Consider the following 15,779-nt stretch of genomic DNA (forward strand, 5'->3'; position numbering starts at 1 on the left):
ACTGGGCCACCTTTCCACCTTTAGCACAAGTTTAGGCCAACAAATTTTAACCAATTGTTAAATGGCTAACTGATAAACCTGGAAACCACTGCATTTTTAAATGCCTGAAAAAAAAAAAAAAAACACTTAAAAAATGTAATGGACAACTTGGCAAATGCAATATTTTTAATTTATTTAGATGACACAAAAAAATTAAAATCAATTGGGGGAGAGAGTTTCATAGTGAAAATATTATGACTCAGTAGAACAATCAGTGTTATTCCTCATTTTTTTGGTTTTTATGTTTACATCCTCTGTGCTCTCATCCTGATGGTAGGACCCTCTGGATGAAGACAAGGTCACCTTGTTTAGAGTCTGTGAAGGAAAAGCCTGGCCAGGTCCCAGCACTTGCCTGACAGTTACATTGAGCCTGGATGTTCGGAGATAATGCTCACACACCTCCCAGTCTCCCTCTTCTATGTTGTGGACCAGCGAATCCTCTGAGATGTCTTGCTGCAGTCTGTGAGACTGCTTGAAAAGGCCTGGCGAAGTGGGGGCAACAGTGGGTGGGGCTAGGATGCGAGGCACGGCGTGATAAAGTAGACGGCTGGCACCAGACATCACCATGATGTCACCGCTGTGCGTAAACATTGCGGTGGCAGGGTCTTCCCTTTTGGCTCCTCCCAGGAGGAAGACAGCAGACTGTCCAAAACTAGAATCATGACAAAAATACCGGGATGACTGTTTTAGTACCATGGATGACATTGGTAAAACATTTATTGAAAGTTTACAACCCATTTAATGCTTCATTGCCATACAATGTGAAAACTGCTGCCACGTGCTGAGGCATGCCGGGTTCATTGTCTGACCAGGTAGACAGTGGTGCTGGGTGGCTTTTTGGCTCTTTTTATTGTTCTTTGGTAGGATCACAGAACTGACAAATCAAATAATGTCCCACCTATGTTTAACCAAAGCAGACTGTCTGCCTGCTCAGACACCTTTCAAAAAAGCAGGAACCAAAACAATCACAAAGTAAAAATATGTGAACCAAAAGAGCAGCAACCCAAAGAACTATCGCTATGGATGCACAGTCTCTCGCAGCACAACCTCTCGGGCTCTCTCAGTCCAAACTTTATTATATAGAGCTCGTTGATACGCTGCCCCTGGTCCTCACTGTGTCTTAACTAGTTGTTTCCAGGGTCAACTGTCAGTCTTTGTGACGGGGTGTGCCCAAGCAGGAGCCTACCACAACTCTACAACCAGGAGCATACTGAGTAAGCAAGCTGTCATATTAGTGCAACGCAAATCATTTCCTGCCTTCAGCACTTGACCACTTTATATCCACTAAGGTGAAACACTATTCTCTGTCAGCTAATATCATACCAGATAGCTTGGGGACTTATTTAGAAATCTTAATATTGGTAGGTTAACAGGCATAGGCATTGGCTAGGCATACTTTCATATAAAACTGAAGGCTCTGTATTATTTGCAGAAATATAAAAGACAAAGGGCTGTAACAACAGGAAAAATGAAAAAATGTCATTAAGTTAAAATAGGTTTAGATTTGTACACGAAAGTACTTGCAATGTTATAGGATAAATCTAAGGCAAAACCAATGTGAAAATTTGTATAAGCAAAACAAGAGAATACTGCAACATGACTGCTGTAAAGGGAATATTCTTACAAGAATGATCATAAATTGAATCATATACAGCGACAAAAACATTTACATTTACATTACAAAAACGACAATCAATTTAAAACAAAATTTGCTTGCACAGCTTTCATAGGCGATTCACTAAATTCCACAGCTGTTATAATATGAAACAAAACTGTGCAGGTGTTTTAAAAATCTTCCAACTTTTACTTAGTACTACTGTTAGAAATACACACTTATAAGCAGAACTGTACACATGACAAAAATATGTATATTTGCCAAATGCTGATCTCTGGTTAGTGGTGCTAGATTTAGTACGTAATGTTTAAACCTGCTCAAGTCCTTACCTAAAAGACAGAAGTGGCATGGTGTGGTCCAGCTCGGACTCGTCCACATGGATCCCAAGGGAAGAATCAGAGCGGTAATAATTGAGGATCCCTGCCTCTGCACTGAATGCTGGGAACCCACAGGCTGCAGCCACATGCTGGGACATGCGGCTGAGGTCTGCAGGGAAGGAGCTATGGTGCTCTGCTGAGTAGGTCTGAAAAGAAGGCAGCAGGGGTGCGATCTCCTTGTTAGTGAAAGCCAGTTATCGGCAAAGAATCGAAGTCTGTACATCAAGTGTAGAAAGGCTCAGCACATTTCATACAACAGAGGGCTGAACACAGCAATCAGCATATGAAAGAAGGTTTAAAAATAGATTAAAATCAGCTCTTCTTTAAGAATCAAGCAAAAATAAACAGACACAGCTGCTAACAGTAAAGAACATAAAACATGTCCATACACTGAGGAGGTAAAAACCCTACAGCTGTGTGCAAAACAAAACAGAATTGGTAATGACATTACTTATTTAGAATGTATTTCAGGAAGCACTTGTGTCTTTAATTTGAACATGAGTGAATTTGAACTCTTGTGATAAAGTGTTTCAAAGGTCTATATGTAAATACAGTGCTTCTATTCCATTTGGCAGACGCCTGGAAAACATGAAAATTTTTAATGTCTGGTCATTAGTGTCAGTGGTAAAACTGTGCAAACCAACTGTGTTGGGATTACGACAGGAGTTAAGTTTTGATTAACAGACACATTAAGAGCATATCCATTAAAACATTTTCATTTGCAGTGGTGTTGAGAGGACAAACAAGGGCCTACCTTAGTGTCCCAGTTGTAGTGGTAGCCCAGTGTCACCCACCTGAGCCTCTCCAGTAGTGTTCTGGGCTCAGATTTTCCACCATTTTTCTTCCTGGAACAAAAGCGGAACACTGTTAAGTCATAAACTAGCTACAAGGGTGATGTGCCCTTGGGGTTTGCAGAGAATGAAGAAAAAACAGACCACAGAGTCAGACAGCAGTAAGTAACACCTCAACAACTCTGCCCAGTAGGGCCCTTGCAGAAGGCACGTCAATTTGCATACCGAGTCACGTAACTGCTAGCAGTGTCATGTACTGTTCCGCACCACAATGGGACTCACTTTTATCCCAGAAGTTAGATACTGCACACCAGCCATTAGTAGTACTGAACAGTGAAACACTATAACTAATGTAGCTGTCATAGGATCATACATTAACCAAACACGCAACTCACACATCACCTGAAACCGCTTGTCCCATACAGGGTCGCGGGGAACCAGAGCCTAACCCAGCAACACAGGGCGCAAGGCTGGAGGGGGAGGGGACACACCCAGGATGGGATGCCAGTCTGTCGCAAGGCACCCCAAGCAGGACTCAAACCCCAGACCCACCAGAGAGCAGGACCCGGTCCAACCCACTGCACCACCACACCACCACGCCCCTTTCACATGCAACTCCATGTGGCAAATTAAACAGAAATGCATAAAACAAAAAAACACCAAGAAGAAATAAGTTCATTACAAACCATTTTATTGCTGATAACTTGAAAATATATGTGGAGTCTTACTTCACACCTTAGCTCACACTGTTTCTCAGGAACATCTCGACAAAGACTGACTCACATTAAAACAGCAATCACCTCGCTGGTCTCTGTCACCCTCTTTGTTATTTCATGATTGTCCAAGCACATAAGAATCTCTGTTGACAAGAGCATGAATGTGTTGAACCATTCCTGGGTATGAGGTCCTCATTCTGTTCTTTACAGATCTGCGTAGAAAATTACTGATACTACTACTACATTAAAAACCTGCCTTATCTGAGAATGACTGCAATTCTTTTTAGAAATTATGTAATAAGGGTTTAATGTATTACTGCAGGGGGTGTGGTGGCGCAGCAGGTTTGATCGGGTCCTGCTCTCCAGTGAGTCTGGGGTACGAGTCCCGGTTGGGGCGCCTTGCGACGGACTGGCGTCCCGTCCTGGGTGTGTCCCTCCCCCCAGCCTTGCGCACTATGTTGCCAGGTTAGGCTTCAGCTCACCGCAAGCACACTTGGGACAAGCGGTTTCAGACAATGTGTGGGTGTGTGTGTGTGTATTACCGCATATCTCATTTCCATTTGCACTTTCAGTAACACTGTGCATAGCTAAATTTCCATCATTTTCTGCAATCACTCCATAACACCATAACACCATAATACTCTATAATTCGATAAAACTCCAGCTTTCAGGCAGCAGTTTACCAAGAAACTGTATTCTATGCTTTGTTATATCAGTTTATTGTTCAGTACCATATTTCAGTCAATAGGCTGACTATGGGAAACTGGACTTCAAGAGTCATTTTAGGGTTGTGGTCAGTGCTGTGCAATCCAATTCCATACATAGTGACCACTCATTTACACAAACATTTATTAATTTAACAGATACTTTTCTCCAAAGTCACATATACCTCAGAGTCACAGAAGTGCATTTCAGCAAAAGAAAGACAGAGGAAAAGGGCAGATGGATTTTCTCCACAAAAAACAAACAGGCATGTTGCGTAGATGACCACTAGCATACACAACACGGGTAAAATTATTTCCTACTGGCAACTACATCCCTGAACAGCACAACTAGCACAGTGAGCTCACCTTCTATATCGCTAGATATATTGGTTATTAAGGAGCACTTTAACATATCTTCACATCATCCACAGTTTTTTTTTTTTTGGATATTATGTTTCAATTATGGTTTTCCACTGTATGCTACAGCGCACTTTCGCCCTGCAGAAACATCTCAAACAACCTTAAACAACCTGTTCAATACAGATTCAAAGTGTAACCAAAAAAAAGACGCATTCCAGGCTCAGACCCACATGGCTGACATGTCTTCATCTAGCCGCTAAGAAACATGTTCTCATATTATGAAAATCCAAAACAGTACCATCACCACATAACCATAACCTGACCAGTTAAGATTCAGTCTGAAGCACCAATGGTACTCATTTGGGCAGCAGGTGGTGTAACGGGTAGAGCCACCACATTCCGACACCTACTTGTTGTGCGTCAGAGTGGAACCACTGATGACGTCCATCCATCATGAGCCAGTCACTACTGAATAACTTTGCAACCACATTCAATGTGTGTCTGAAAGAGATTCACCTTATCAGCTCTGCACTCCTCTCCCAGATGTCTGCTGTCTCTGCAGCAGGCATGTGCATGTCCAGGTTGCACACGTTGGGTTTTTGTGGGTAGACCTTAAGGCACTGCTTCACCCAGTACTGCTGTGAGTCAGGAAGAAATGGGTTTGAGATGAAGATGAAACCTGTGTGAAGAACAAGAGTTAAAAAGCACTGGAAGTACACTGTAAAAGTCTGTGCTCAAGACCACTCAAAATTATGGAAAAAAGCTGATCACTTTGTTCAAAATGAAACTGAAGTAATGCTGCAAGAGATCTGTGGTTTCTGATTCCTGACAAATGTAAGTGATTTCACTGAACACGAGCATATTCTTCTTAGAAAAGTGCAATCAAAACAAAATGATCCCCATGAATGTATACACATCTCTGTAGAAAACCACCTGGATAACCTTCAAGACCAAAGGCCCTCCAGGCTTGGACTGGCCGAAGTCCCACCATCCGCGCATCCCTTTCACTGAATGCAGCAAAGTTTAGTTTGGCAGGGTAAACCTAGGCAAAAAGACAATCAGTCATTAGAATTGAAACAACTACTGAGACTTTTTTCCAACCCTTATACAGGAGTCCTATTCGCAGATTAAGAAAAATACACTGTGAGTATAATAATTTGTTTTTGACAACTTGGATAAAACTGTTAGTCTGCACAATATATCACTTACAACAAAGATTAATGGAACAGGACCCATATTCATTAACATATAAATCTTAAAACCTTTCCTCCAATGAAAACGACACTAGTAATGGATCATAAGTAATGATATCCCTTAATGCCTGTAAAATACTTTATCATAGACAAATTAAACACCTTATCACAGTGCCCAGTAAATAGGAAGATACTGCTGGTGCACCAGAATAAAACAAAATACAACACCTTACATTCCAGCATTTCAGAGATGCATACTGAAAGACATATAGTTGTCCTTAAAGATTAATAAACATAATAATTATATTAAGTGTTTAACAAAACTTACAAATAAAATTCAACGATATTATCGTGCTGGTGTCTCACAGCACCTGGATGGTACGAGAGGATGTGAGTTTGATCCCCACTCAGTCTGTGTGGAATTTGCAAGTTCTTCCTGTGCCTCTGTGGGTTTCCTTCCACAGTCCAAAGACATGCTGTTCAGTCTAAGTCACCCATAGTGTGTGAATGACAGAGAGTGTGTTTCAGTGATGTATGGATGTGTGACCCATTGTAAGTAGTGTGTATGGCAGTGTAAGTCACCTTCATCTGAAGTCACTTTGGAGAAAAGTGTATGCTAAATGAAGTAACGTAAACATACATAAAGTAAAAAGAAAAAGTGATACATAAAAGGTAGAGACAGTTTTTTTTTTTAGATAAACCCGCTTTGGTTGTCAAAGAATTCAGTCACAGTAAAAATAGTTTTGTTAATTTTCAGTTATAGATAAGAAAAAATCAATTAATCTGTCTGTGTTGTAGTATACAGTATGATTACCGAGTAAAGGTTTTCACAAGAATTCAAAACAGAATTAAATGACACTTGTATCACCAAATGGAATACCTGTATACATTAATATTTTAAATAATTTGTTACTTTGAAAACTATACTTACCTGAGAAAAATCTGCATGATCACAGCATGCATTTGCTATGGTAATTAATGCAGTACCACAAAAAGTAATGTGGTTTTGTAAGGAGGAAAATATGGCCTAATGCACACACTGCTAAATAAATTACAGACTAGGACATTTAGAATCCAGAAATTACAATTAGCAAGTAATTAAGGGAAGGTTATATGACCAAAACACTACTGACGCCATTTACATTTATTCATTTTGCAGACATTCTTCTCCAAAGTGACATACATCGCTGAGAACAATATAAAAAGTACATGACAGCAACACAACGAGAGATTTGCATGGAGACACATGATTCTCATTTGAGTACAGTCAATTAGTCACCCACCACTGTACAAACCATTACACGCTACATGAGTAGTTATAAGATTTCTAAATTATTAAACAGATAACATCCTTGTTTATTAAGCATTGGGATCAGGGGAGAACTGAGTCAGAAAGAGGTAACTTTTGAGACCCTTCTTAAATGTAGAGAGATTCAGCAGGTCACAGTCAGGGGGGAAGTCACTCTACCACATCAAAGCCAAAACTAAAAACCTTTGCGATTTTGATTTTAGGTCTCTTGTTTATGGGTTCACCTAAGGGGCAGAGGTGAAACAGAGTAGCATTGTTGGTGGGGTGTAGTGAGTGATCAGGTCTTGTAGACATCAAAAAAAAAGATCCATTGAGGGTTTTGTAGGCCATAACTAGAGTCTTGAATTTGATCTAAGCAGGTGTTCAACTTCAAGTTGCCAATGGAGAGACAAGAATAGGAGGCCAATGGAAACAGAAGAAGAGGGGGGATACATGGGAACAGTTTGGTAGATCAACCACAACTGGTGCAGCAGCATTCTATATAAACTGTAGAGGTTTGATGGCAGAGGTCAGAAGACTAGACAGGAGAGTGTTGCAGTTGCAGGCTATGACCATGGCCTGGACCAGGAGTTGTGTAGAGTTTGTTGTGAGAAAGAGGCAAATCCTGCGGATGTTGTGCAGGATGTATCTGCAGGACTAGGATGCAACTTTGATATGCTGAGAGAAAAACAAACTTGAGTGGATCATTACTCCCAGGCTCTTAGCCAATGAAGTAAGTGTAATGAGCAAGTTGTCGAGTTTTATAGAGAGCTCTCAACAGCAGGATGGACCTAGTGGGAGGTGAAGGATATCTGTTTTGTAGAGGTTGTGTTTTAGGTGGTGATCAGACATCCAGATAAAGATGTCCAAGAGGCAGGCAGTGATGCCTGAGGAAACATCTGTAGCTGCTGGGGAAAAGAGGAAGAACTGGGTATCGTTGGAATAGCACTGATAGGAGAATCCATGGGAGGAGGTGACAGAGCTAAGAGAAGAGGTGAAGATGGAAAAGAGTAGGTGGCCAAGTACCAAACCTGATAGGACACCAGTTGAGAGAGGCTAAGGGGATGACTGGGAGCCAAGCCAGACCACATGCTAAGGTCTACCTGATAGGTAGGACTGAAACAATTTCAGTGTCGTTCCTTTAATGCCAAACTGTCTTAAGAGATGACAGCAGAAACCAGTGGTTGACAGTGTTAAATGCTGCAGACAGCTCAAGGATGCAGACTGAGGAGAGGGAGACTGGAAAGCATCTGATATTGCAAGGATGGCATTTCGGTGGAATGTCCAACTTTGAGCCTAGGCTAATAATAATCAAGGAGATCATTCCGGATAAGAAATGCAGATAGCTGGTAATAGGTTGCCTGTTTCAGAGTTTTTGAAAGAAGGTGAGGGGGGAGACTGGTTTGTAGTTCTTGACTGAATCTGGATTCAGACTGGGTTTCTTTCCCAGCAGTGTAATGAAGGCAATTTTGACAGATGAAAGGCAGTCAGAAGAGCGCGAGGAGTTGATCTTGAAGATAAAAGAGACAAGGGATGGAATCGTGGGAACAGGTGTTGGCTTTGTGTGACAGCAGGAGTTTGGAGATTCCAGTCTCTGACAGGGGTTGAAATGGAGGTACACCATGATTGGGGTTAGTGGATGCCGAGAAATTGTCTGTGATGGAGTTGACTTTGTCACTGAAGAACAAGACAAAATAGTCAGCGGTGAAACATGAAGAAGGAGGATGAAAAGGATAGAAAAGGTGGTGAAGAATGCGTGTGGATTGTTGACTGCAGATTGTAGTTTGTTGTGGAAGAAGGTGGTTTTAGCTGAGGAAATGGCAGAGGAAGATCACCAGGAGTTCTGTGTAAACTGCCAGGTCTATGAAAATCTTTGATTTCCGGAATCATCATTTTGCAGCTTGGAGTTTGGTCCTCTTGGTATGTAGTACATCTGATAACTATGGGGTGGAACTGGGGCGTGCTGGTCTGGATGTTAGAGGACAGTGAAAATCTAGGGAGAAGGATAGGGTTGAGAATAAAACATTGGTAGCACTGTATGTGGACACCTATTAGGATTGTTCGGCAAAAGGGAGAGAAGATAGTGCCGCAGAGAAGAGGGAGGAGGGCAAGAGACATTTTAGGTTGCGGCAGAAGGTGACAGAGGGTGCAGAAGCAGGAGGGGGGTTGGTAATGGTGATGCAGGGCTGCAAGGAGATGAAGAGATCATCAAAGACATGCACTGGAGTAACAGAGAGGACAGAGCAGCCACAGTTTTGAGAGAAGACAAGGTCATGGAGATTGCCAACCTTGTGAGTAGCAGAGTACTGGGTCACAGAGAGGTCAAAGAAACGGAAGATGAAAAGAAGGCTGCTTGCATGAATGTCCCTGACATGCAAGTTGAAATCATCCAGGAGAATCAACAGAGTGGTGTCCACTGGAAGAGAGCTCAATGTCAAGGTCATCTGGGAAGCAAAAAGGAGAGCCAAGAGGGTGATACAGAATGACCACCAAGACTGTGGTTGGGGCAATGATAGAAATAGTGTGAAATTCAAAGGAGGACAGATCAAGTAGATGGAAAAGGAGAACAGAATATTCCAAGCAAGGAGAGATGAGCAGGCCTGTGCCTCTACCACTGCCAGAGGGACGAGGAGTGTGGGAGGAGGAGTAGGTGATGGAGAGGGCTGCAGGTATGGATGTACATTTTGCTACGATCCAAGTTCCTGTCAGGGCCAGGAGGTCCAGTGAGAGGCGGGAGGCGTAGGCTGGAATGAAGTCAGCCTTCCTCACAGCAGACTGGCAGTTCCAGAGGCCAAAACACAATGGTGGGTTTGACAGAGGATACAGGTTGCTGTAGCAATGGGAGTGTATGGGTCTGTGATGACGAGGATAGTGCTTAGTCCGGTTACTACAGACAAATTTAATAACAAATATTTTTGGTGCATGACCCTCGCAGAACATGATGTGGACAACTGAACTCAGGTAGTAGCAATAGACTCTTTTGGTGAACTCCCGCATGTAAACTCCCCGATACTGAGCCACCAACCGAAACTACTCGGTGATTAGGACAAAAGCAAAGGGGAATTACGATTATTCTAAACCCCAGAATGACATGCAGTCTGCAGCAGACGACACAATCAGATTTCATTGACAAAAACGTAAATACAACAAACAGACAACTAACAATTACAAAACAAATTACCTAGATCTATACGCAGATTTACCGTGCGGGAGAAATGCATGCCAGGTTACAGTGGAATTAAAACAAACTTACACAACCACGATGAACTGCAACAAAGATCCTCCAATGTAAATATAATGCACACATTAGACACAAACAGTTCCTAAACTGGATTTGAGGCATAATAAGCAAATATTTATTCTTCAAAGATACCTGTTAAAGAATGGTACTTCAGCTCGAAGTTATCCTTATCACAGCGCTAACTAGAACCCAGTAAAAATAATGAGCAGTGTAAGCAGTCCTCTTTAAACTCCCCTGAAACAAAAAATAAAAGTGCTGTATATGTCAGTATTTTGACAAACTATTCTTTAAATATTAATTAACAACAAATTATTATTTGAGTCCAGAAGAGACTAGCTTTAAAACCCCTATTTACCTTTCTGACATTAGTGGAGGCCACTAATCATCACTGTACACTGGCCGAACTTAGTGGTACGAGCTACTGTCTTTGGACCCAAAGGTCACAGGTTTGAATTCTCACTCCAGCTGTGGTACCCTCGAGAAAGGTACTTACCCTAAATTACTCCAGTAAAAATTACACACTTGTACAAATTATTGTAAGTTGCTTTGGAAAAAAGCATCAGCTAAATTAATATATGTAAACCGAAAGCGAAAGTGTGTTTGTATGTCACTTCTGCTACTGTCACCCAATAAGAGCTATATAATAGACGCCCTTCTACTCATGCAATTGTTAGGTTCTGGAAAAAGCTCAGAACACTCTGCAAATTTGCATCCATTGTCAACAACCACTTGCCACAATTTACTGAGAAGTCAATATATTATAATTATATAAATATATATTATAAAATATGAAAAACACAAATACATAACATAAATAAAATACATAAATGCATGAAGAATTGTACTTTTAGATATATACTACATATGTATGTACAGTACTGTGCAAAAGTCTTAGGCACTTAAGATGTTTCACAAAAAAATTTAGTTTTAGACAGTTATTTAATGTCTTCTGCATTAGTGCCAATGTGAAAGGGCATATCTAAGATTTCCAAGCATTCCTTTTGCAAAAAGTTACAGTATTACAGTAAGGGTTTTGTGTGTCGTTAAAGAAAGAAAGAAAGTACACACACACACACACACACACACACACACACACACACACACTGTCTGAGACCGCTTGTCCTGAGTGGGGTCGCGACGAACCGGAGCCTAACCTGGCAACACAGGGCACAAGGCTGGAGGGGGAGGGGAAACACCCAGGATGGGATGCCAGTCCAATGCAGGGCACCCCAAGCAGGACTCAACCCCTAAACCCGCCAGAGAGCGGGATCTGGCCGTGCCCCCGCGACCCCGCTTGGGACAAGTGATTGATGACGATAGATGGCTACTAAGCTTTGCAGGAAGTTTATTAAAAGCATTATTTTTGGAAGCATTCTCACTTTACAGCTTTTTTCATCAACTAAGTTCCTAAATTTTTGCACAGTACTGTATATAAAAGTAAAATTTTTCATGAGTTAAAACTTTATACTGCACCTGTTAACATACAGCATCTAGTGGTTTCCATTTAAAAAAAGCTTCATTTGAATCAAAGTGTCTGAGTAACTTTTTCATCCAGATACTGTTTTACTTTTACTTCAGTAATTTTTTTAAGTAACAGTATTTTTATTTCAGTGTTGCTTTGGGCTACTCTAGCAACCTCTGATGTCTACAGAATTGAGAGCCTGCTAGGAAACAGTGTTGGAAACCGCTGAAAAATGTCATCCCATCCAGGATGTGCTTCCATAATATGCTCTAGACCTCCGTGACTCTGAATAAGTAAGTATATAATAATATTTTTCTCCAGAGAGGGTTACATTACAGAATAATTACTGAATATTTCAAAGCAACACTTATTGCACAAGTATAGATTAATGTCAATGTTAATTGGAGTGGCAGAGTAATACTGTGGGGGTGCAGTGGTGCAGTGGGTTGGACCTGGTCTTGCTCTCCGGTCGGTCTGGGGTTCGAGTCCTGCTTGGGGTGCCTTGCGATGGACTGACATCCCGTCCTTGGTGTATCCCCTCCCCCTCCAGCCTTACGCCCTACGTTGCTGGGTTAGGCTCCGGCTCCCTGCAACCCCGTACGGGACAAGCGGTTCAGACAGTGTGTGTGTGTGTGTGAGTAATACTGTTTCAGTGACACAAGAACAAGCTATCCTTCATATTTTACCCAAAAAGATGTAAATATTTCTTTGTTCACAGGTGCATCAGTAGCTCCCCTTCCATACCTACAATGTGTAATGCCAAATTTAGTCCATTTCAGGCTTTTCACTTAAGGGAAATAATGAAATGTTCCATTAAGCTATGTACCTAGCCTCATTACGTTTTTTAAAAAAAGCTTTATATTTCTGTTGTACATCACTGCTATGACTTTTTGCACTTGCTGTTTCCAACACATATACTGTACAGCAAGATAGCGCTTCCATATACTTCACCATACGTAGGTAGGGTAGGTCGTGATTAACCTTTGCTTTCCTTTGGTGACCAACAACGCTTGATACGCCACCGATTTAGTATTTGTTCAGCACGGTGTGTTTAAACAATTTCGAGTCTCTTGCTCAGGGACACTACAGCACGATGAGTGGAGCTGCAGTCACAAACCTTCACACAGTGACCGCAGGCCAACAGCGCAAACCACTGCGGCAGCTCCTGCTCAAAGAACACGTGCCACACGTGCCTGCTTCCCCAAGGCAAAGCCATTGGATTGGTTGATTTTTGTCCAATTAATTTCATTTTTCGGTACTACTAACCTTGTAGGCAGCGCACAGCACGGTCTATAGGCGTAACCTATTCGGTCACGTGTACGTTCGACCACCTTTCCCCGGCGACTTTGACACAGTTAATTCATGTGACACTGTACTGTATTATATTATATAAACGCAGCTGAAAGAAACACGTCACGACTAGTACTTAGACGAACATAAAGTGAAAGCGGAGCGTACGTTATATATTTTTACAATTACCTTGTCAGTGCTCACACCTTTAGAAAAGTCTATGACGTTGCTGAAATCTGGCGGCGGATTTCTACGTTTGTAATATTTAAACAAATTCTTAAAAGCATCCTGTCCATGTTCTACTACCGAAGCAGCCATCTTTGCCATCTTTACGTGCACTGTGAACTATGAACTTCAACCCGGGTTAACGCTGAATTAATAGTAGTAAAATAATAACGATAATAATTATTAGTGATTAGAAATTTGTAGAATTCGTGCAAAATATTTGCTTACGACGTGACAACTTGGACTAAAGTTCTAATAATATGTACTTTTAATGAACATTGAAAAAAATAGGATGTCGGTCACGTGTGCGAGGTTAAGGGTAAACATTACAATAAAAGTTCACATGAACGATTCATACGCCAACGGTATACTGTACCAAAGATATAGATACTGTACTTAATACTTATATGGGACAATCGGTAGCGTAGTGGTTATCGCTACTGCCTTCGGACCCACGTTACAGGTTCGATCGCCGTCGGCGTAGCCTTTCCTTTGTACTTACCAAAAAATTGCTCTACAACGACGGGTAATTCGTAATTTTAGACTAACATTGAGGCGTCACATATAAATGATAATGGTATCTCCAGGATGGATGACCATCGCCTGCCTAAATTCTACTCTATGGCGAATTCTCCACAGGTTATCGTGAACAAGGGGGCATCACGGAAGCGATACAAGGACACTCTGAAGTCCCTCGTGTTCTGCGGTATAGATCTCCCATCAGTGGACATCCCAGGCCGCCGAGAAGAGACTTGTGGCGGCTGACAGTCCAGCAGGCCTCTGCAAAGTTTAAAATAAACTGCAGCGCGAGGAGAAAAAAAGCTAAAGAACCCTATTCCTTCAGCACCGACCATAAACCAGTCCTTCCCATGCAGCCGCTGTGGCAAACTCTGCCTGTCTCCCACATTGGCCTCATCAGTTTACCAGCGTGCCTGCAACAGACATGGATACTACCTTCCTAATCTTTGTTCGTGACGTCATGCTTAGAGTCTACATGCTTAGCACAATGAAAGATATTATAGACAGTAACTGAATACCAATAAAAAGACTATTTTTGTCATTTTACATTTTAATTACATTTACATTTATTCATTTAGCACATGCTTTTTCTCCAAAGCAACGTACATCTCAGGGAAATGCAATTTGTGCATTACATTAGGGGGCGCGGTGGTGCAATGGGTTTGGCTGGGTCCTGCTCTCTGGTGGATCTAGGGTTCGAGTCCTGCTTGGGGTGCCTTGTGACGGGCTGGTGTCCCATTCTGGGTGTGTCCCCTCCCCCCTCCAGCTTTGTGCCCTGTGTTGCTGGGTTAGGCTCCGGCTTGCCGTGACCCTGCTTGGGACAAGCGGCTTCAGCTGGTGCGTGTGTTTGCATTACATTAGGAGAAAGAGAGACATAGTTGCGGACAGGCAATTCTTAAACTTTGTTTCTGTCCACTTTATGCACCGATGTTCATCGCACGAGTAGGTGCATAAATCTCAGTAGATGATTCCTGATCACCTTCCTACAATTTTTTAAAAAAATTTTGTTTTAAAGGTACACAAACATTTACATACAATACAGGAATAGGAACTGGGTAAAGGCATATCTGGACATGATCATAAAGTTATGGTGCATGAACATTTACACCACACATGTGCTTGAGAGATCAATTTTAATGACTACGCTAAAGATGTTATGAATCTTTGTGTATTTTTATTATAGCTATATTAGAGATATTTATAGCACCTGCCCAATTAATAAATTTTGTACTTTTGATTGTATAGATAATGCACGGTAGCAAAATGCTTATGTAACATGGAAACATGCTTATGTAATGAATCTGTCCACGCTGAATGGGAGGTTGTAGAGATGACATTTCCAATAAGTTTAAAGTTGTTTCAATAAAAAAAGTCCGTTAAAGACCGGCATTTCATCTATACCTAGCTTCCCATGTTTCCAAGACAAAGTGGAGCACAGCAGCCTTGCATAGTAAGAGCAGTTAATGATAATGGAATAAGCAGTCTTACAGCAAGACATCTGAGCCATTTATAGAACTCAAAAATAATTTGAGTTACATCTATATTATTAGTTTGTTAGTTGAGAGTGGTTTTTTTTATGAATTGTTACAAGCAAGAGTTCAGGTCCAAATTGTGTTGAGAACCCAGTGTATTTTCTGTCACTACTTTGGTTTATGTATACTCCTGTAGCCCAGGGCAACTTCCTTTGGGATTAACAATGTTTTTAATCTTAATTTTTGACTAATAAAGGTCCAGGATTATCCCATTTTAGTTGCGCTGTAGATGCAACTTTGTATTCGTAAGTTAAACTTTATAATCTTTAATGTGCAAACTTTGGAAAGCAGACACTAAGACCTTTGTTTTTCCTCTATCAAAATTATCCATTCATTATTCATTTATTCATTTCACTTCGGAAAAAATTTGCTAAGTTTGTACTGTAAACTACTCCAAATTTTGATTTATGCAGTGGGGCAATTTTTA

At 41.3% G+C, this 15,779-nt stretch overlaps 1 protein-coding gene across 1 annotated transcript; it reads right to left on the reverse strand.

Moving 5' to 3' along the window:
- Positions 1–208: 208 nt before the first annotated feature.
- alkbh1 (alkB homolog 1, histone H2A dioxygenase) lies at positions 209–13,403 on the reverse strand. The gene is made up of 6 exons (XM_018732326.2): positions 13,266–13,403; positions 5,536–5,644; positions 5,119–5,281; positions 2,786–2,876; positions 1,984–2,177; positions 209–691 (listed from the first exon to the last, which is right to left on the reverse strand). The coding sequence occupies exons 1-6, from the start codon at positions 13,401–13,403 to the stop codon at positions 232–234; spliced, it is 1,155 nt and encodes a 384-aa protein (XP_018587842.1). The 3' UTR covers positions 209–231.
- Between the last annotated feature and the right edge of the window lie 2,376 nt (positions 13,404–15,779).

Source organism: Scleropages formosus, chromosome 1, assembly GCF_900964775.1.
Source record: "Scleropages formosus chromosome 1, fSclFor1.1, whole genome shotgun sequence".
In the NCBI taxonomy this organism is placed as follows: domain Eukaryota; kingdom Metazoa; phylum Chordata; class Actinopteri; order Osteoglossiformes; family Osteoglossidae; genus Scleropages; species Scleropages formosus.